This window comes from Onychostruthus taczanowskii, unplaced genomic scaffold, assembly GCF_017590055.1.
Source record: "Onychostruthus taczanowskii isolate IOZ18803 unplaced genomic scaffold, ASM1759005v1 scaffold5, whole genome shotgun sequence".
NCBI lineage: Eukaryota > Metazoa > Chordata > Aves > Passeriformes > Passeridae > Onychostruthus > Onychostruthus taczanowskii.
The window spans coordinates 16,347,233-16,369,339 of record NW_024502568.1 but is presented as its reverse complement, the minus strand read 5'-3'; the positions used below and the strand labels follow the sequence as shown (position 1 = coordinate 16,369,339).

The following is a 22,107-nucleotide window of genomic DNA, read 5'->3' as shown; positions in this document are numbered from 1 at the left end:
ATTCCATCTAAATCCCTTTGCCTACTCCAAGTGTAAAAAAAGGTTAATCCACATGAATGTTGAAATACTGCTCAGTACAAACTGAGTTTTGTGTGATGTTTCTGGGTGTTTTCCTATTTCATAAACATGTAGTTTTTCCAAAGGAAGCTGGAGATAATGGGCAAAATTCTACTATTCCTTTTTGCTTTGTTAGGCCAGGCTTTAGATCCTTTCATCCTCTCCTCCTTCTCTGTGACCTGTGCTAGAGTCTTAAAATTATCCATTCCAGATTACACCTCCACAATTTTTTGTCCTGGGATGATGAAAGGATTTGCGTATTATGGTAATATTATAAAAAATCTTTTTGGAGCCTAGTTAGCGTGGCTGATTTCAAACTAAAAAAAAAAAAAAAAAAAAAAGTAATTTCCAATGCAAATTATAATATTCATAAAGCGCTAAACAGATACCTAACTAATTTCTGACTGCTCTTGTATTCCCAAATATCTTGCACTGGCCTTTTTTAGGCCTGTCTGCTGGCTCCCATTTAATTTGTCCTTAGCTGTGTGCAGTGGATTAGCATTTCATCAGGTTGGATTAAGATTGAGCTGACACTGAAGCTTTCTTCTTTATTTTTACATGTGCCTGTGCGGGGCCGAGCGGATCCGCGCACGTTCCGTGATCCCGCTGCCCATCCCCGCTGGGTGCTGGGACAGCCTCCCCCAGCACGTGAGGGGGGAGACAACCAAAACAGAGGAAACACGTTAAAAAAAAAAAAAAAAAAAAAAAAAAAAAAGTTAAAACCAAAAAAGAAAAAAAAAAAAAAAAATCATCATTCCCTGGGGGAAAAATTGCATTGAGGTTGCTGGCTGGGTCAGTGCATGAGATTTCATCAGGCTAAAATGATGTCACATGGAGCGAGGGCTTTAGTGGTTTTATTTAGCTCCTAATCCCCACACACTGCTCGGCCAGTTGTCCATGTGCGCTCGCCGTCCCCAGCGGCACAGGATAAAGCATCTGGGCTGAGCGCGGCCGCTCTCCCGCGCGGCTGCAGCGCACGGCCAGGGGCAGCCCCTCCGCCGGCCGCCGCATGCTCTGCCTGCTAAGGTTTCCGAGGATTAATAATTCAAGCGACACTCGAAAGGCAAAACCGCCGGCTGGTGCTTTCTGAAGTCCCGGGAGGGCTCAGGCACAGCACGGCCTGGTTTGGATGTGTGTGCCGGAGAAGCGCTGAGAAGGAAGGCACCTCCTCTTCTCCGTGTCAACGGCAGCAAGTGGCCTCATGGTGATGCCCATCCCCAGCAAGCACCCCAACATCGGCCGCTCGCAGAGCTGGGACGCTGCCGGCTGGTATGAGGGAAACTGGGAGAGCGAGAACGCCTTCGAGTACCAGAGGCCACCAGGCCGGAGGAGCTCCCTGACCTATGGTGGTGAGGGCGGCTGGTACGAGCCACCGCGGGCAAATGATATCATCTTGCAGGGCGGTGCGGAGCTGAAGCAAGAGGCGTACCCGTACCAGGATGCCGCCTTCGCGACGGGGCCCCTGAGGAAGGGCTCTGTCCCCGACTTCGCCTACTGCGACCGGCCGGCGCCCATGGCGGGCCGGGGCTCTCTGCCGCCCCAGGATTACTACAGCGATCCATCGCTGTCGGCGAGGTCACCCAAGGACCCCCGCTGCTACCGCGACCACGTGGCGGGCAGGCCGCTGGCGAGCTATGGGGCGCCTGGCAGCCGGCTGTCCTGGGACCAGACCGCCGTGCGCCCACCTGCCCCACCGGATGCCACCCGCCTCTACAGAGACCCCAAGCTGGCCCTGGATGGGCAGCGGATGCGGGGCAGAGATGTCTCCCCAGCGTGGTACGGCACGGAGCCCCCCGGCCCACGGTACGCGGCAGAGCCGCCTGCCTTCCCCAGCAGGCCAGGCTACAGCGATGGGGCAGAGCGGGCTCCCGAGGCGGCGGCGGCCAGGCAAGCCGTCCCCACCTGCCTGGTGGTGGATCCCACCACCAGCACCGGCAGCAGCTATGGGCCAGGCAGGGAGAGCACCGGCGCCAAGGGTCCCTACGACAGCTACGAGGCGGCGGTGGCGACGCCTTCCCATCCGCCGGTGCCCCCCACCTTCCCTGGGCCGGAGGGCAAGAGGAGCTTTGACCCCGAGTTTGTGGCACTGCTGCGTGCGGAAGGCGTCTCGGAGAGCACCTTTGCTGCCCTGCTGCAGCAGGGCTTCGACTCCCCGAACCTGCTGGCCATGATGGAGGAGAACGACATCAAATCGGTGGCACCCAACTTGGGGCAGGCCCGCGTGCTGTCCCGCATCGCCCACAACTACAAGGCGGAGATGCAGCTGCAGAGACAGGAGCGCAGGAGCGGGGCACTGCGCCCCAGGACCCGCTCCAACAGCTTCAGCCACCGCAGCGAGCTCCCGGCTGAATACGGGATGCCCACCGTGGATGGCCCTGGCACCTCGCAGCACCCGCCACCGCTGCAGCCGCTGTCCCCAAGAGGTGTAGAGATACACCGCCGGCCATCCAGTGCCCCGACCCAACACTTGCTGGAGACCACCACCTACCCAGCCCCCGTGGGGGCTCCTCAGGGGCCTCACTTCCTCCCTGGCTCGGGATACAACACCCCCCTGCCTTGCAGCACGCACCCGCGTCCCGCCTCTGCCTACTCTGCTCCGGTCGGCTTGCCCATGACGGCGGCCAACCCGCACGCCAGCCCCAAGACGGCGTACCCCACCACCTACACCGTGCCCATGGAGCTGATGAAGAGGGAGCGGACAGCGGTGGCGTCACCGGCACCCAGCCCCCACAGCAGCCCCCAGCTCCTCCGCCGGCCGGGGACAGCAGGGGACAGCAGCCTGGCACCCGCTGGACCCGCCTTCCCTGCCCAGCTCTCCCCGTACCCGAAGCTCAGCAGGCGCACGGGGCCCCCCGTCATCGTCTCCACCATGGCGTCGCCTGAACCAAGTAATTCCTGGAGGGGCTTAGTCCATATAGTAGTTTAGAACCACCTTGTTGTTGCTTATTTTACCCCTCAAAAAAACCCCACAGTCAAATATCATGGGGTTTCATGCCTAAATATTAAATACTGTCCTGCGTAGAAAACGAGGTGAAGGGGATTTCTTTGCAGGGCTGTGCTGGCTATGCAGAGCTAAAGATGCTGATTCTTGCACAGTGGTTAAATTCCAAATATTTTATTTGTTTAGCCAACTTCAGTTAGACATGAGTGGTATCTCAGATAATGCTTCCAGGGTTAATCTTGCCATTCCTGTTGTTTGTTGAGAACAGGAGATTAGACGCTGTGCTGGCTGAGCAATTAGGACTACAGGATTTTCTGCAGATTGACTTTTTACCGCTGTTATCAGGCACAAATGTGTCCCTGTGAGGAAATGGTTAGCATTGTTTTGACTAAATTCATCAGATAGTTAATGGTGTTATTTGAGAATAGACTTACCTTTGGCCATTACCTAAGGCTTTTCTTCTTATTATTAATTTGCTGTTTTATCAAGCATACAAAATAAACCCCTTGATTTCCTTCTCGAGATGCCTGTAAGTGAAGCGATAGAGCTGTTAAAGTAATAGGGCTGTGCTTAAAACTAAAAGCCTGTCATTAAGCACTGGAACAATAAAAATGAATGGTGGCTCCTAGACTTCCCTTCCCTTTCTAGAAACGCTCAGGCTCTTGGCTGCTCGGATGAAAAGCTGAACAATCCAAGCAGGCTCTGCTTCTCCACTTTGGAGATGTGGCACTCAGACCCTGATAGAAATTAACCCCCAAAATCACCTGGAGAAGTACAAGGGAATTCATCAAATCCATTCATTTGTGGCTTGACTTGTTTGGAAAAAATGTGGAAAGACACCCCTTGACGTGTTTTTTGCTGGTAGTGACTCTGTGAGCAGGGAATTTTCTCCCTGGCCAGCGCAGCTGAACTCCCATGCAAACGATTCCCCAACAATTTGCCGTACCAGCACACACACACAAAGCTTTAATAAGAGGGATACCATTTATAGGCATCGAGACAGTGCCAAACTGGTGATGCCATTCCACAGGAATCTAAATAAAGAACGATTTTGTGAGTGGAAATGATAAAGTTGTCAAAATGCAGACACTTGGCACACCCTTTTCCCTGCCATACCATAATTACACAGCTAGGAAGTAAATGCTGGTCCTTTCACGCTTTTGAGTCCTTTATGTAGCTGGTGTAATGTATTGATTTCTAAAAAATGCTTCAATATTAGGCAACATGTTCTGTGTTGACATGGATCAGATGCTAAAGTAGTACATCCAGGCAGTATTTTTAAATAAATGCAGCTAAGAAGACGAACTGGCATAATGTGGGGAACACAAATATGTTCATTTATTTGTGCTGCGTCTGATTGAGCGGTCGATGCCGACGCAGCGACAGCTCTGGGCTGAAGGACCTTCAGAGCACAGGGATTGGGAGCAATCTCCTCCACCATGGGCAACAGATCCCTGCTAACCTGCTTCTCATTTATAAACTGCAAACCCCGTTCTCTAAAAATCTTGAAATTATCCCTTCTCTTCACCAGAATTACTGGTACACAGCAAGAGGAAGCCAGCAGCATTTCTGTGCTGTTGAGCTCTTTCTTGCTACTCAACCCTCATTTTTTCTTTTTTTTTTTTCTTCTTTTGCCCACGACCATCTCATTTGCATGAGGATGACATTTGTTGCTCCAGTAATTTCATCTGATAATGGCCAGCTTGCAAAGCGGATCTGAAAACATATTCCTTAATTATGTGTTGCCAAGCAACGGGAGGGTTTGGCCATAATCACAGAAAGATTATCTTCTCATTGAAGGCCCTGAAAGGTTTAGCTGAAGTAGGACCTGTAAAATTGTCTTCATTTTTATTTATTTTCCTTTTTCCCTTCCAAATAGCCTGAGAGGTTTTCTTCCTGTTAAACTATATTTTAAAAGTAGAAGCCAAGGTAAGGCACATGGCACATGGAAAGATTAAAAATGGGGAAGTGTGTGGTGGTTTGTAGTTGTTTGAGCTGTGTTGAGCAGGAGTGTTCACACTTACCCACGAGGGGATAAGCTGAGGTTAGAGATATGTTAAGATGTTTTAAAGCTTTGAGTGGATGGCAGAAACTTGACTAAATCCAGGAAAATTGTATTTGCCAGCCAGGATGTGTTTTCAGGAGTGATGAGCCTTCTCTTGGCTGTGGCTTTGGCTGTGGATGTTCGAGTTAGAAGGTGAAAGCAAATTCAGTTTTAAACTCTGTCTCCAAATGGCTGCAAATATTTTCTGTCAGTGTAGGTTAATGTCTGCCCAGCCAGCAGAGGGTTATAAAGTGCACGTTACAGAGGGTTATAAAGTGCACATTACAGCCCAGTCATGTTTTGAAGCTTGTTATATGGATAAGACCTTAAAAGAGACCATTTTGGGCTTTGAACAGACCATTTTGGCTTGAACTATGCATTGTAGTCTTTCTACAATTTGTGCCTAAATACCCTATTTGTCATTTTATGCTGAGTTTGACACTCTGAGTGCATTCTGCACAGCTGCTGTTCACTTTGGAGTTTGGACAGAGGGCTTGCAGGAGGGAGGTGTCTTCTCCTGCCTGGTATTCCTGGTGGCTTCCTGGTGGCTTGCAGGAGGAAGGTGTATTCTCCTGGTGGTAGAGGCAGGATCTTGGGCAGGGATACAGGCACGTGCCACATGTTTATGGACCTCTTGCTTTGGCGTGGTCAGATAAGGGAAAAGGAGCAATGAGATTTAGTGCTGCAACTGCTTTTTCTTAAAATAATTAGGAATAAGTTAGGTAAATTTGCCTTCCTGGGAGTTGCAGGGTTGTACGAAGAGGAGGTGGTGAATGAGCCCCTTAAGCCCTTTGCTGAGGTGACGTCTCCAGAGATGAGCCAGCTTCCCATGCCAGGAACTCCCGTGCCACAGCTCTGGCAAAGCTGCTGCTCTCCGTGTCATTGAGACCTTGTCAGGAATAGCTGAGAGGAGTGTTCCAGCAGCCTGGCCACCCAGAGGATCACCAGCAGTGAGCAGACCAAGGCAGCTCAGAAAGCCCTGCAAGGCCTGAGTGACAGACACGTGTCAGTAGGAGGGCTGAGCCAGAGCGGGTTTGTGGCCAGCCCCGTGCTGAGCTGGGAGGGAGTGCAGGGAAATAAATAGTCCAGGTCAGCAAAGCTGGTGAGGGCAAGCAGTATCTCATGGTCACTGATCACATTGCTGCAGCTCTACCTCCAAATTTTGCAAGTTTATACAGTTTATGATGTTTGCTAGGATTTTTTATTACATTACTTCCTTTTTTTTTAACCCGATGTTTTAGTAGTAAAGCTTTTGGCGGATGAGAAGTCTTGTATTTTTGTAGCTAGCCTGGACTTTTCCCAAAACAGTGGCCAGTCCAGATTTCTGTTTCTGATGCTGGACTTAGGGAGCTTAAATGAGAAATGGTGATTCATTGTAAATATGTGTCTTGGGTGGTTTATCAAACTCTCATTTGCACACGAAGATATGAACGTGAATTATCACAAAAGGGAAGATGCTTCCCACAGGGATGAGGGGCAGGGCTGCCCTGTGGAGTCAGGTGGGTATCATCAGGAAGCAAGAGCAGAATTACTTGGCTGTAAGATTTGGTTGAAAGCCTGACCTTTTCCTGAGCAGGGAAAGCCAGGCTGAGGACAGCTGCCCTCCTTGGACAAGTTGTTCTCTCCAGTGTGAAGGGGACTCATCCTCTCTTTTATCAGCTTAGAGCCCAGTTAGAAATGCCTTTCACTGTGATTAGCTCAGCTCTGCTTGTACTCTTTAACACCTCGTTGTGATGCCTTTTATTGGTATTTCCCCCCTGTGACAGATAAAAACTGTGTTAACCACACATAGTTGCAGGCTGAAACTCTGCACATGGGCAACCCCCAAAGAGGGAGGGGTATAGGCAGGAGCAAGAGCCTTGATGGTTATTAAAGGATGGTTAAAACAGCCCATCAAATATGGTTAAAACACTGACACTATTGTAAGCTATGAATTCTTTTAACCTAATTAATTTAAGCTAAATTCCCATAGTTTTCTATGGGAAAAGTTTAGCAGGATCTTTCCAACACAATGTAAATTTCCTGAGCATTTGCTGATGTTGATTTATTCTTTGCCCAGTACAGCGGACAGCTCAGAAATCGACTTCAGGTTTTCTTCCGTGGGTTTTCTGTACAAACCTCAGCATGGAATCACAGTGTGTCCGTGTAAGGCCTCTCAATTAACAATCCAGACTGAAACAGCACCGAGGGAAGCTCCGAGCACTGAATAAATCTGATTTCATTTGCACATTGACCTGACAGACCATAGCATGTCCTTGGAGCCGTTCCCAGCTAGTGTGTTAGTCCAGGTAAACCCTGCACTGCACTCACTAACAAAAACATGGAGTAGTGTTTTTAACTGGGATCTTAACTTCCATACAAAAATACAGGTTGAAATAAGCAGACAGGGCTTTCTCATGTCTGCTGTCCCCGTGGTCACAGCATCAGGACACTAATATGCAAAATGATAAGGGAAGTAGCTGGAAAACTCAGAATGAGTTTGTGAAAGCCTTTGGAAGGCTCAGAAGGACCCTCATCAATCTCTGCTGAGCACGTGAGCCTGTGGATCTTAAAACTGAAGGGGGACCCCAACTGCCCACCTTAGCAGGGTGAATGGCTAGGGAGCAGAATGTGCAAGAGATGTGCTGTTGACTATCTTGATATAATACTGACTGTCTTGGCCAATCTGCACGTACAGTTCATTGGTGGCAGAGAATATGCTTTTAAAATACTTCTTTAAAGGCTGAAATACGCTTTTTGTAATGGTTTTATCAAAAGCAATATAAAGTGTCAAACTCATTCCAGTTGCAATTCATTGACTTTAGTGCCGTGGCAATAAAAATGAATTTGGCCTGTCGAAGGAGAACGTGTTGTCAGATGCACAAGTGTTGTCATCTTCAATTTACACTTTTCTTTCACCCCGTGTCTCTGGTTCTCCAGCATTGTTAGGACTTTCATATATCCAGATCATTCTCTGACTATATTTGCTGACATTTTTTTAGCCTTCTCATAAGTAGTTTCCATAGCTACAAACTTCATGTTCACAGAGGGGAAAAAAAATTTAAAGGTTTCTTATTATTATTGTATTAAACATTTTTTATATTTCTTCTCCTTGTCATTCTCATATCATCACACTGCAGCCCAGTTTAATGAAAATGCTGCACAACTGAATTGCCTGTTATTTTTAAAAGCAAAGTAGGGTGCTGAGCTGAATCCTTGAAAAGCAGAAGACCAACATCATTAAGCCACTGATGTAGAATAAATGTTGCAGAGGTAGGACTGGTATTAGTAATGTTTATAGATGACAACTGACAGGCAAGCTTTTGACTTTTACGCCTAAATAAAACCTGAAATTAACAGCATTCTGCTGGCTTTTGGTAAAAAAACCTAATTTTTAATCTCTTTTGTCCACTGTTGGTAGTGTTTTGTTTAAGATGAAGTGTTGCTTCTGGGAGTGGGATTCACAAGGATTGTGTTTCCAATATTTGGTTCTGCCCCTCTGGTAGGGAGGTGATGGAGCAGCTGGCAGGGCAACCTGAGGAAGGGTTTGGGCAGAGGAGTTGGGCAGCAGTGCTGGAGCAGCCATGTCCCAAGGAAGGGTTTGGGCAGAGGTGTTGGGCAGCAGTGATGGAGCAGCTTTGTTCAGGGAAACGGGAGGCTCCGAGTGCCCAGTGCTGTGTCCAGGGTCTTGCCTTCTACACCCTCAATCCAATTAGCTGCTCCGGAGCAGATGGAGCAGATTAGTGCCCGGCTCTCCTTCCTCCACCCTCTCCCCCAGTGCAGGAGGTGTCCGGCCAACAATCGGCTTAACGTGGGTCGTGTGGCACAGCATGGCACAGCCCCTGCCCTGGCCCTCTGCAGGGAACCCCCTCAGCTCTGGGGCTGCTGCCTCTCATGCTCCAGCCTGCTGGCTCCAGTTGTTTGGTAGTTTGGAAGCCTTACCTAAACTCGTTTGCCAGGCATAAATTCATTTTTTTGTCTGCAGCATGGCCACCGGCTGCGTGAGCTGTGCTCCACATTGGAACAGCCACTCCAGCAGTGGGCTCAGGGGTGGGGGATTGTGGTCCTTTCCCATCTGCAGCCTTCCCTCTCAGAATCTCAGCCAAAACTGTTGTGTGGCCAAGGGAGATCATGGGCTCTTGCCTCTTCTTGTAAATGAAAGCAGTGTCAGGCCTGGAGAGGCTGGGAGAAGTGACATCACGGGGCTGTTCCTGCAGTTCCCAAAAGCATCACCGTCCCTGGGAAAAGGGAATCTGAAACATGGGCAGCTTGTCACTATAAGAAGGAAACCAGCAGGGGTTATCTGCTGGTGGACATCCTTGGTAAATACTGGTGTGAACAGCCAAGATGGCATTCTCATGCTTTATTTGTGTATGCAGATAAGTATAGGTATTAAAATGAGGAGAAAAAAAATCTCAAAAATATAATCAGTGTCTCAGTCATTATCCATTTGGATCAGTGTTTCTGCAGGCTTCATTGTTTGCCAGGAGCGTCTTGTTTTGGTTATCAAGCAATTTATTATTTCCTAGATTGGTGAGCAAACAGGCAGACAGGACTTTGTTTAGACAGCAAACACAGTGAAGAGAAATAATTTAGGATACACTTCCCATCTAAAAACGTCAGAAAAAGAGAATCAGAACTGAGGTGTCATGGAAATATTTGGTATGTATTTTCCAGATGTGAAGGTAGTATCTCCAGGTGGGTTCCCTCTATCCAGGGAGCATCAGGAGGAGTAGGGTGGTGGGATGCAGGAATATATACCTGGCAATACCCACCTGACTCCCCTGCTGGTCTTCTTAACCTTAACACGTTTCCTGACACTTGTGCTAAACACTGCAAATCCCTGAGCTGCCTCCTACACATTCCCTTACTGACCCTATAGATTATCAGCCTTTCCTTAGGATGGCCCAGTCTCTTATTGGACTCTCTCACTGTTACCTGCAGAGTGGAAAAAAAAAAACAGGAATGGAGATGTCACACACATTTGTTTTGTTCTCTGCCATCTTCTGAGTGTTTTGTTAGAAAGGTTTAAATGAATATTGAAAAAGTACAGTAGTTCATGGAAGTGCATATATTTTGTTTTGTCAATGCAAGGAATCTTGATTAGTATTGTGAGGGATAAAAGAAAGGATTCAGTGTGGACAGCAGAGAGCTTGTCAATATCTAGACCATCCTGCTGGGACACTGAAATAATCAAGAATGCTTAAATGTCACTTTAGTTATCCCACCTGGCCAGCAGTTCCTGTAATCTCTCCTATTTGAGCATCTTTGAATTCTTCCTCATGTTGAGTAGACCTGCATAAAAGTGAGAGCTGTTATCTTACCAGCTGAAACATTTGGCTTAAGAGTCTTAAATTTCCTTTTTGTTCTTGTCTGCAGCGAATGTGACCTTGTTTCATCTGCAGGCAGGGCTAAAAGGTCCCAAAACCAGGATTACTAATAACATCAGGGCAGTGCCAAACAACCTGTCATTCTGCAGTGGAAGTTTCACCCTTGGAACTTATTTTTATTCAGCAGGGAATGTGTTCTCTGTATTTGCTGTTCACCCTAAAAGCCCAGGCTCCCTTGGAGCAGCGTGGCATCTCCCATACCCTGCTCTGGCCAGAGGGAGAGCCAGGGGTCACCTTCCTGCTGTGAGATAAGCAAGATACAGAGGTACATCCCATGGACCAGCAGCCCCACGCTCTGGCTCATCAGCTCTTTTCCACTCTGGTTTTCTGTTCCTGAAGCTTGCATGAAAAATGCCAACAAAGTGATTATTTGTAATTTTTGTACAATATCTTTCCAGAGGAGCAGTTTCCAAAGTAGGGCAGTGAGTCAAGTTCACTTGAAAAATTGTGATTTTTGTCATTAATTTCAGTAGGAGAAGGATTTTTACTCTCTCCTGCAAAAGGAACCAGCTCTACATCACTGACTTTTATTGCATTTCTTAAAATTAGATCTACAAACCCAATGGTTTCTTAAGCAGGAGAAGCTGTATGTTTCATGCATTGGAAGCCTGTGCATTATTAAAAATAATAGGATAGATTTGTCAAATGGATAATGAGTAGGTTTCTTTCTCTGTTTTTCAGTGTTTTAATGAGAGCAGGAAATGTTTGCTATTTATTTGCTTTCAGGTTTTACCAAGGAGCTCTGGAGATAATTGTCAAATTTCCAAGTGTGTATCAATATTTCATGAAGCTCTGTTTTCCCTCTGTACATTCACAAGTTGGGTCATTAGCACTGGGACTGATGCTAACAGGCTGAAGCAAGGCATGAAAAGGAATTCCACCAAACCCTTGCAAGTTTGAGGATTTCTGAAACAAAATTCTAGTCAGGTCTTCTGGGTAAAATAAATATAGGTGATATTGCATGGTTTCAAATGTTAAATCTGTCGGAGAATTTCGTGTTTGATCTTGGTTTCTGTGGTTTGTGGACCTGATCCAGAGAGCACCAAGGCTTTGTGTGTGTGTTCTGTGTGTTTTGTGTGTGTGTTCTGTGTGTTTGGCCTCATGCCCAGCACTTACCACAAATTGGGGTGTACCTTACAGAGATAGGGTATCCATCCACGTCATCCTTCGGAAAAAAGCAAATTCCACCTTTCCTACTACCAGCAAATTAAATTGTGTTGAATTATTAAAGCTCAAATTGCTTTTGGATGTGGTAGCAGTCATCACTGATGCTGACTATTTAGTTTGCTGTTGGCTGTTCAGATTTGGGTTATTTTTGTGTGGTCTTTGAGGTGCAGTACTGGCTGTGTGGTGACAACTATTGTTCTGCTTTGGACATCTGCCATTTATAAGAGGCTACATTCTGAATGTTGAAAGTTTCTTTTTTCTTAATTTCTGACATTTTTATATGAAACCATCATATCCCTCTTCTCGTTCTGATTAGGCACCTTATCCAAGTTATGGTTTGCTCAGCCTAAAATTCTGGTGTCAGGCTGGCTTTTGCTCTTATTCATGATCTAACCCAACTAGCTCAATGCAATGCTTTCAAGAAAAAAAATAACTCAGGAAATGAAAATTATTCATAGATATGGACCCACTGCGTTTTGCTGGAGAGAGGATGCAAAATTAATTGATAAATTACTGTGGCTTTTCAACCATTCTAAATGGTTGCCCTAAGTGCTTCACCAGGCACAGCTGAGTGGTAGCAAAAAGTGAGACTTCAAACTTGATTGAACTACACGAAGTCTGGAGCGTTGATGTGGAACTCTGAATGTGTGCAGAGAGCTGGAAGGTGGATGGAAGGAGTATCTGAAACACAGAAATGCTTCAGAGTTAGAAGTGATTAAAGCAGAAGGGGACCAGTGGTGCTTCCCTGGAGAGGGAGGGATGGAGTTCTGCAGGAAGGGCAGAGCTGGATGTTTGACAGAGGGGTTTGAAGATCCTAGGAGCTGGCAGATATCAGAACTGGCCTGCCTGTCAGTATTTTGGGATAATTTTAGGATTTGTGACACTGTGGGCTACAGTAAAGCAAAGGAGGTCACTTGTGAACACAAACAGCAGTGTTAATCATGGTAGCAGTTCAGGAGGAGAAAGAGAAATGTCAATCATGTCATATTGACACAACAGGAGTGTGTGGAGATAATGAAATTGGTCACAGCTCAATATGACAAAGTTCCAGACTGTAAACAGAAATATTTGTCAGAGGGGAGACAGTGCTCAGGGTGCTTTGCTAAGTAAAAATCACCTTGTAAAGGATTTGCTGCTGTGGGGGGTTTGTAAGAGAAATCCAGGGCAGACCCATTTGACTGCCTTGTCCTTCTAGGAGGAAGTTTAGAAAGTTGGCAGTAAATATGTCTTGTGACTCGTGCTTAGCTCTGAAACTGAGCTTTGCTCTGAGCTGGACTCAAGGAAACAGGAGTTAGCAATGCAATTCCCACTCAGCTTTTGGTGGTTTTTGGTTTGGTCATTGATCTCCTGTGCCAGGTGCCAAGAGGACAGGATTCCTCTGTGTGATGCTGCCTGGCAGAACCTGGCCTTACCCTGGACGATTTCCTGGGGAATCTCTGATTTCCTCTACTTCCACTCTGGGAAGTTCTTAGGCACGCTGACTTAATATGTCTCTTTCCTATTTGTTTAATCTGTTCATAAGGCACTGTAAGCCCCACAGTTCTTTGAAGAAGCACATACTAAGGGATGCTGGAAAACCCAGGCTGCAGGCAGGGCTGGAAACTGCCCCACTGAGTCAAGGGGAGCAGCTTTCCTCCAGCACAAACACATCTGGAGAAGGGGGAGAGGAAGGAAGAAGGTAGGAGAGCAGAACAAAGAGGAAAATACTGGAATCAGCAACAGTTATCCAACCAAAATAGGACAAAATAGGACAGAGGGTGCACTAAAGGTAGCCAGTTTCTAGGAAAGTATTCCATGCTTGAGAAGAATGGTGCTGGTAACAGTCACAAAATGTTTGTGTTCCAAGTTTTTTATGCACTTCCCCTCTCAAGCTGGCACAGTTACCCACTTTGTTTGTTTGCTTCCAGCTCCTACCCTTTGTGGAGTTAGAAATACTCTGATTCAAGTCCATCCAAATACAACAGTGCCATGCTTGGTAAGTGGGTCATGAGCCCTTGGGGTCTGAGCAAAAATTTTTAATCAGAATTTGGCAAACGAGCAAGCTAAAATTCTTTTCTAAAAACCTCTCAATTCCAAGATTTCGCTTTAAGATTAATTTTCTTGTAAGCAGTGTGTGACCTGTGCTTTGATGCTTTGCATTAAGCCACATGGAGCTCCTGGGTGTCAGTGTAAGGCAACTGTGGAGTTCTCCTGGAGCAATATCCATATTCTCCTGTCAAGTTTGGGATAACTCTTTTTCATCTCCTGCCTGGAAGTGCATCACAAGGATGTCCTGAGATTTCTTTTTGGAGCCACACTCAGAAAACTCAACCTTACTGCTCTGTGGTCACCTGTCTGCAGCTTCTCAGCCTCCCTCACATCTGACACTTGTGTTTTGTTTCATTCTGTGGCTGGTTTGGAGCAGGAAAGCCCAAACCCCCCACTCTCAGTTGGGCAGGGGGGCTCCCATCACTCCGAGGAGCGTGCGTGGCCCTGGAGGCCACAGCTTCACATTTAATTACAGTGAGAGCATCTCAAGTGCACCCCTGGAAACAGTCCATGACCCCTGTTTCTCCTTGGCCAGAGTCCTGTGCTGAGGACACCATCAGCATGGTAGTTTTCTGCTGCAGCCAAGGAGTCTTTTCTTCTCCCTTTGCCTTCCCATTCTCCCCAGATGCTGCCTCTTCCCCGGGAGCTGGTTTGGCACCAGGCATTGGAATTTCTGTTGAGGGATGTTCAGTTGTCTCAGCACAACAGGTATCAGCTTCTTTCTGATCACAGGTATCAGCTTCTTTCTGATCACAGGTGTCAGGTGCTGGTCAGATTGACAGATCACATGTCACCAGCACAGGGGAAAGCTGCAGTTTCTCTCCCTGTGGTTTTCTTCCCTTTTCTGTGCGGTCTTTCCATCCCTGTGCTGATTTGAGAGACGCACACAATCGGAAATGTCTGTTCTTAGAGAGTTTGTTGTGCTTTGTCTGCTGTTTAAAAAAGCTACAGAGCCTTCCTGGTTATTTTTTTCCGTCACCAAGCAGGGCAGAGGCTGAGGAGACCACCCACCACTGCTGCTGTGCTGACAGGGATTTTCAGATGCTGTTGAGGATGGGCTGACTGATGCTCTCAGAACGTGCCAGTCCTCTCATGGACCATGCTGGGTGTTTGCAGAAACCCTGTGAAATGCAGAGCCACAGTGGGGATGTCCAGGGGATAGAGTGACAGCTCATCACAACTAGACAGCAGTTCTGTATTTGACATCTTGAGGTCAAAAACTGTCAGTTCCTTATTTTTTACGGTGTCTTAAATCGCCTGGAGAGTGTTTTGAGCCTTGTCAAAATGAATTAATTAAGACCAAGTCATAATCACAAGACTGTGTTGGTTTGATTCAGCAGCAGGACTGTGCTTGATTTTCAGCCTAGTAATTACAAATGGTTTTGGAGGATCTGGGGGGCTGATAGAGCCCGTTTGTATTTCCTCCAGAGCTACATGTGCTACAGTTTTTACTTGCTCTTTGCCTTGGCAGTCTGTAGCATTGTTTTCCTCCTCCTTAGGAACACAGCCAATTTTTTAATTAAGGAAATCACTCTGCAGCCATTGTTGCTGTTCATTTGAGTTCTATGTCCATACCAAAGTTTCCAGCTCCCCAAAAGATTTGAAGTCACTCCTTACTGCTGCTGGAGGAGGACAGAAGTCGTGGCTCAGGGCAGGCTCCTCCTCTTAACTCTGTTAAGAACCAGGCATCAAACACCTCTGTGGGCAGCACATTCACTTCATAAGAGCTTCAAATCCACCTCTGGCTATGACAGATACTGCTGAGGTTATTTTTCTATTGGATTCGTATATAAAAAAAAATAGTTACGAGAAATAAATATCACTTTGTGCTGGGCTTTACTGCTTACTGGGCTTTGAGCCTAAAAGGATTTAAAAGTCATCATGCTCTAAGGGAAAGTTGTAGTGAGAAGGAGGATGTGGAGGGTTGCTCCAGCCAGCTGTTGTGATTTGGGAAAAGGCTTGTCCTGACTGATGGAAAGGAGACTGGGACAGACAGAGAGGCAGCCAGGGCTGACACAGCCACGCCCAGTGGGATTAGGACCAAATTAGAAATTTGGCTTGCAGGGGTTTATCATTTCCTTTATATTGTGACATTAATAAATGCAAATGTTTATCTTCTAGTTGTTATCCTCCCTTGTGTCTGTGGTTAATGAGCATTGTCCCCAGTTCAGGCTGTGCTGATAACTGGATGGAGAGGATGGAGGCATTCATGTGCACACATCCATGTGTGTTCTTGTGCTGTGCAAAACTATCTGGGGGTGTGAGGAGAGGATTTGGGCACTTCCCAGTGTCTGTGTGCCAGCTCCTCCTGTCAGCCTGGAGTTGGACAAGAGTCCTGGAGACAATGCCACGTTAATGCAGCACAGTTCAGTGCTTTTGGTATTTCACAGTGCAGCACAATAACTTCTCGTTTGGTTTCTGAAGTGCATCAAATTCAGAACATATGCACCATGTCAGGGCTGCTCTTGCCAATGAGCCCAGAGAAAATTCTCAGATCAGGCCTGGTTGGTGACTCAGAGGGAACTGCTGAACTGAAAGGTGGTGGGTTTATTTAATCCCCAGATTAAATACTGGGGAGCAATTCATTACTATGAGGATGGCGAGGAATCTGTGGCTACTCCATCCTTGTGAGTGTTCAAAGCCAGGCTGGACAGGGCTTGGAGCAAGAGGAAGGTGTCCCTCAGGGTTTTGGAACTGGATGAGCAATCAAGTCCCTTCCAGTCCAAGCCATTTTGTGGTTCTGTGGCTCCTGCACAACTTGGCTTCACAGTGGAGGCCACGGTGGCCTGGTGCTCAGCTGGGGTTGGGCTTTCCATCCCAGATAGGTCCCATATGGAAGGGAGCTCTCTACTAGCCAAAATAAAGACACTCAGCAATCTGCCAGAGCCGATTAAAGCATGTAGTCTGTTACAGGCAGAAAGAAATACAATTTGGGGTAGAGGATACAAAATATATTTGCAAGGCATCTGAGCCTGATGCTAAGACATTCTTTCTCTCAATGTTGTTGTTGCCAATAGCTTCTCTTGTGCTCAGACCAAAACTATTTAGGGTGGAACATTTGCTCCCTACTTTCTAGCAAGCCTGGTTGCAGGAATGAAGAATGGATTCTTTTAGTGGCCGCAGCTGGTTTGAATGATCCCCACACTGAACCCATTGAGTCCAGGCACTCCTCATGTGAATCACAAGGAAGCAGCAACTGGGATTTTGTTTTTGTGCCTGACAGGGGCAGAAACAGCAGAGCAGTCACAAGTTGATTGCTTGAACCCAGGCACAGGAGGGTGAGGTGTGTTGCTGTCTGGGTGTCTGTGCTGCATCCTTACCCACCCCAGGGAGGACAACGTGGCTGCACTTGGTGCAGATCCATCCTCTTCATTCAGTGAGAGCTGGAAGAGGAGTTCTTCAAGGATTGTGACCCTTGCATTACATATAAAACAAAAAAAAAAGTCATGAAACCCTTCAATGTCAGTTGGCAAGACCTTGAGCAAGGCTCTGAGATGGAGCTGCACCTCTCTCAAGGTCTGCTTCTTCTGAGGAGCAGCAAAAGAGCTTGCTTTGGTAAACTCAGGGAATCATTTCCAAGTCTCTTTTTATGAGGGTTCTCTCTGTTGTTTTTTAAGCTGAAGGAAAGTCAGTTTAGATTAGATATTGGGAAGAAATTGATCCCTGTGAGGGTGGGCAGGCCCTGGCACAGGGTGCCCAGAGCAGCTGTGGCTGTCCCTGGATCCCTGGCAGTTCCCAAGGCCAACTTGGACAGGGCTTGGAACACCCTGGGACAGTGGAAGGTGTCCCTGCCATGGCAGGGGTGGCACTGGATCGATTAAAGCATGTAGTCTGTTACAGGCAGAAAGAAATACAATTTGGGGTAGAGGATACAAAATATATTTGCAAGGCATCTGAGCCTGATGCTAAGACATTCTTTCTCTCAATGTTGTTGTTGCCAATAGCTTCTCTTGTGCTCAGACCAAAACTATTTAGGGTGGAACATTTGCTCCCTACTTTCTAGCAAGCCTGGTTGCAGGAATGAAGAATGGATTCTTTTAGTGGCCGCAGCTGGTTTGAATGATCCCCACACTGAACCCATTGAGTCCAGGCACTCCTCATGTGAATCACAAGGAAGCAGCAACTGGGATTTTGTTTTTGTGCCTGACAGGGGCAGAAACAGCAGAGCAGTCACAAGTTGATTGCTTGAACCCAGGCACAGGAGGGTGAGGTGTGTTGCTGTCTGGGTGTCTGTGCTGCATCCTTAACCACCCCAGGGAGGACAACGTGGCTGCACTTGGTGCAGATCCATCCTCTTCATTCAGTGAGAGCTGGAAGAGGAGTTCTTCAAGGATTGTGACCCTTGCATTACATATAAAACAAAAAAAAAAAAAGTCATGAAACCCTTCAATGTCAGTTGGCAAGACCTTGAGCAAGGCTCTGAGATGGAGCTGCACCTCTCTCAAGGTCTGCTTCTTCTGAGGAGCAGCAAAAGAGCTTGCTTTGGTAAACTCAGGGAATCATTTCCACACCCTAATAAATCCAAGTCTCTTTTTATGGGGATTCTCTCTGTTGTTTTTTAAGCTGAAGGAAAGTCAGTTTAGATTAGATATTGGGAAGAAATTGATCCCTGTGAGGGTGGGCAGGCCCTGGCACAGGGTGCCCAGAGCGGCTGTGGCTGCCCCTGGATCCCTGGCAGTGCCCAAAGCCAGCGTGGTCAGGGCTTGGAGCAGCCTGGGACAGTGGAAGGTGTCCCTGCCATGGCAGGGGTGGCACTGGAGGGGCTTTAAGGTCCCTTCCAACCTAAACCATTCTAGAATCCTAATTTTATGTTGGGAGCAAATTATAGTAAGTTTCTGCACAAGAATCACCTTCCTTCTTCTTTCCAAAAGATGAGGACTTCGGGGAGACAAATTTTGTCTGCTTGCAGAGAGGACAGCAGGTCAAGGAAGGCGACTTGGGCTGAGAATCTGGGAGATATTTGGGAAAACTCTTGCTAAAAGTAATGCTAACAAATAGAAAGAGGTTTGATGGTAATTAAAAAGCCAGCACTGTATTCCTAAGTATTCTTGGGAAAATCAGCTGGCCACGTGCTCTGGTTTTTTTTCACAACACTGGGTTTTTCTTTGTATTACCAAAGGTATTAATTAGAGGAATGGATTACACTGAGTGCTGTACAATTATCTCTTGGGTATTTGTGGAATGAACGGTGAAAGCTGTGTGAAACTGTAAAATGCTCATTTAGCTGGGTGTCTTGATGAGCACCATGTCTTACTTCCCCTCTTTGCCACGTCTCCTGAACCTGTTGATTACAGCCAGCAGGGTGGTTTTGTGTCAGTGGCAGCTCCTGGGGGGGCTTTGGGACCCCCTCACAGAGGCACAGTGTAGGATTGCTGCTGCTGCAGGAGCCTCTTTTTCAATATCACAGGGAGTTTTCTCAACACACTCCATTTGACTTGGTTTGGTTTGTAATCTGTATGTTCTAATCAAGTGTATGAACACCTAGACAGGGGTGGGATGCATCAGCATCCTTCTTTGCCAGCTGCCTTCTGCTGCAAGGCAGGAAATTTTGTCAACTTTCTGAAATTTCATCAGCTTTCTGAAATTCTAATGCAAGACCCCTTACCCTACCTTTCCCAGTCTTACTCCCAACAAATAAATTAAATCTGATCAGTTCATTTTGCCATACCTCACTTTGGTGGGTTCATGGCACAGTTTTAAGACTGAATAAATTAATTGAGACTCACCATACGGTGAATAACTACAGCTCTTGGGTTGATAGGTGATGGGTTTTATTGAACCAATAAAATATAGAAAATGGTTAGAGGAAAAGAGCTTACTGCAGTGATATTGTTCAGTGTGATTTACAGTTTTATAACTGTAGGCAAATGTGAAATATTTTTCACTGTCTTGGGTATATATTATTAGATATACCTATATCCTGTGCTTACCTACATCAGCACTGTGATAGTAAAGAGACATAAAAATGAAGATATTTTCAGCCCATTAGAGTTAACGTGGTTTCAAGAGCAGTCAGTTTCTCTACAGTTTGGATTTTATTTGTCTCTCAGTGTGCTGAGGATGGCTGCAGGAAATGCCTCCCAGCAGCAGTGGGAGCTGCACTTGGCATGCACTTTAAGAAAATAAGACACCTTAAATATGAAGGCTGTTGGCCAAAACACCAGCTCTTGAAAAACAGAGAGAAAATACAGATCTGTGCAGGAATTCTTTGTGGAGCATCCTGATCTGCATCCTTTAACTAACTCCTGTCACATTGCTGAGGTTACCCCCATGAGAAAACCCATGGGGGCAAGGGCAGGGCTGCTTCAGGAGGTCCTTAAAGCCCCTTGCTGTGGCCAGAGGAGCGTGGTGGACTTTGAGGGCTCCAGGGCCACAGCCTGGAGCTGGGACAAACTTCCCAAGGGAGTGGGAGGGCAGGAGACACCCCTGGAGCTCCAGGAGGGTGGTGGTCAGCCCCAGCTGCTTGGGAGAGAGGTGGGTGTTGAGCTGCCATAGCACAGGAATAGCTGGAATTGAAAAATAAGAATATGCCAGTGAGTTATCTGGATTAATGAAGATGAAATGTGCTGTATAAATCCATCAGGAGCGTGATTGTGCCGTTATCCCTTGGGCTACTCTGGCTCACAAGGAGAAAAGGTTGATTTGTATTTGTAGATGATTTTGCTTGCTCTGCCAATGCTCATTTTTGTTTTAGTCTGAAAGCCAGGGAGCGTGTGTTTCTTTTGCTCAAAGATGGAGCAGATTAGCAAAGATTTTTCTAGATTATCATTGTTTAAATAGCCCTGGTTTAAGACAAATGTTTCAACTACAGTGACTTATTAGTGATGCTATTTTAAACACTGATGATAAACTGGGGAGGTTATAAGCTCTATTACTCAAGGATCTGTGCAATATTTGGACATTGAGCGTGGTTTTCCATAAACCAGAAGGCACTGGCGTGCAGCTGACTGGGCTGAGAGCCCTCTGGCTGGGCTGGGAGACGAGGAGAAGACACAGCTTCGGGGGCAGGATTTACAAAACGATGAGAGTTTAACCTTGCCTTGACTCCAGCCCACCCTGGGAGCAGAGGAAAGCGTGGTGTGGAACCCCTGGATGGGGTGAGCACCATTGTGCTGACACATGGAAGGTCACAGGGTGAAGGGGCACTTGGGTGTCACAGCGTGGGTGACGCTTTTCACTCAGCGTTGCCCAAGTGCCCTGTTTTAATTTGTGAAATGTGCGGCTGGGGATTATCACTAATCCACAGTCGGGGAGAAGAAAAAATGTTTGGTATGTTCTCAGCCATTCCTGGTGCATGCAGGCCCCGGGACAGCCCCGCTGGGCAGAGCTGGAGGGGTTTGCTTCAGCCTCCAAAGCTTTGGGAACACTGAGAAGGTGAGGTGGGGTGGCCAGAAGCACCTCAGCTTCCTCCTGGGTCCTTACTCAGAGCTTCTGTCCACTGTACCAAGAGAAATCACATCCCAAAAGTCATTTGAGAATTTTTGGGAGAGTTTTGGCTGTTTCCAGCCCTTTTGGGTCCACAGGCTCTTGTCCAGAGCTGCAGCCCATGTTTTGCAGCCAGGCAGGAATGCTAGTGGCCAGGAAAAGGCTGATAAAGAGGGAAAGTAGAGAATGGGAAAGTTAATCATTGAACTTTTTGTTATCTTTATTCAGCTTGGAAAACTGAAGCCGGACAAGGTTTGCAGGGGGAGATAATATCCTTTATTAGAGCAACTTCTGTAGTTAGGAAAAACCCCATGTTCTTCTGGGATCACATGCTTTTCCTCAGACCTCCACAATTGCACATTGCATTAAAAATAAAATAAATTTAATTTTCAAAAGGTTCAGCGGATATTTGAAAGAACTGAATTTAAAAGCAACTTACAAAACAAAACAAAAAAAATCTCATTTGGTTTAATTTGATTTGAACATTTCAAGAAAGATTTAATAGCCCTGAATTACAAAAGACTTTTTTTCTGGCTTGAAACATAGGAACATGACATCTGTGTGCCAAAGGGCAGTGGTGGAGTCCCCAGCCCTGGAGGGGTTTCAGAGCCATGTGGATGTGGCACTTGGGGACATGGATCAGTGGTGGCCTTGGCAGTGCTGGGAAATGTTGGACTCAGTGATTTTCAAGGTTTTTTCCTACCTAAATGACTCTGTGATTCAATGAAATTCTGCAAAATTTCTACATTTGGCCTCATTTTGTGCAAAATCTCCATACCCATGGTAACCCTCTCATTTCTTCCTGAAATAGCCACAAAGCCCTTGGCACCTTCAGGGTGCCCTCAGCACAGGAGTTATTGGTGAAGGAGGCTCTGCAAAGTCAGAAGGGTTAGGAGTTTGATATACAGAGCTCCCTGCTAATACCACTTCTTTGTCCTCAGCCTAAAAAGTGATTAAATGATAATATTCTAAGATGCATGGGTTTGTAAATAATCAGTGTATTGTTATTAATTAACGTAATTGCTCTGTTCCAGGAGATAAGACATTATTATTAATAAGCTTTCCAGTGAGAGGTT

The 22,107-nt window shown here is 46.5% G+C and overlaps 1 protein-coding gene across 3 annotated transcripts in view; it reads left to right on the top strand.

Moving 5' to 3' along the window:
- The window catches only part of CTBP2 (C-terminal binding protein 2), a 130,985-nt gene that overhangs the window by 90,028 nt on the left and 18,850 nt on the right, over nt 1–22,107 (top strand). Inside the window, exon 1 of one of the 3 annotated variants that reach the window (XM_041415893.1) lies at nt 1,265–2,945. The exons of the other annotated variants lie outside the window; for them this stretch is intronic. Within the exon in view, the coding sequence (XP_041271827.1) occupies nt 1,265–2,945 (1,681 nt within the window). Of the gene's footprint in view, nt 1–1,264; nt 2,946–22,107 lie in introns of those variants that run through there. 3 annotated transcript variants of the gene reach the window in all.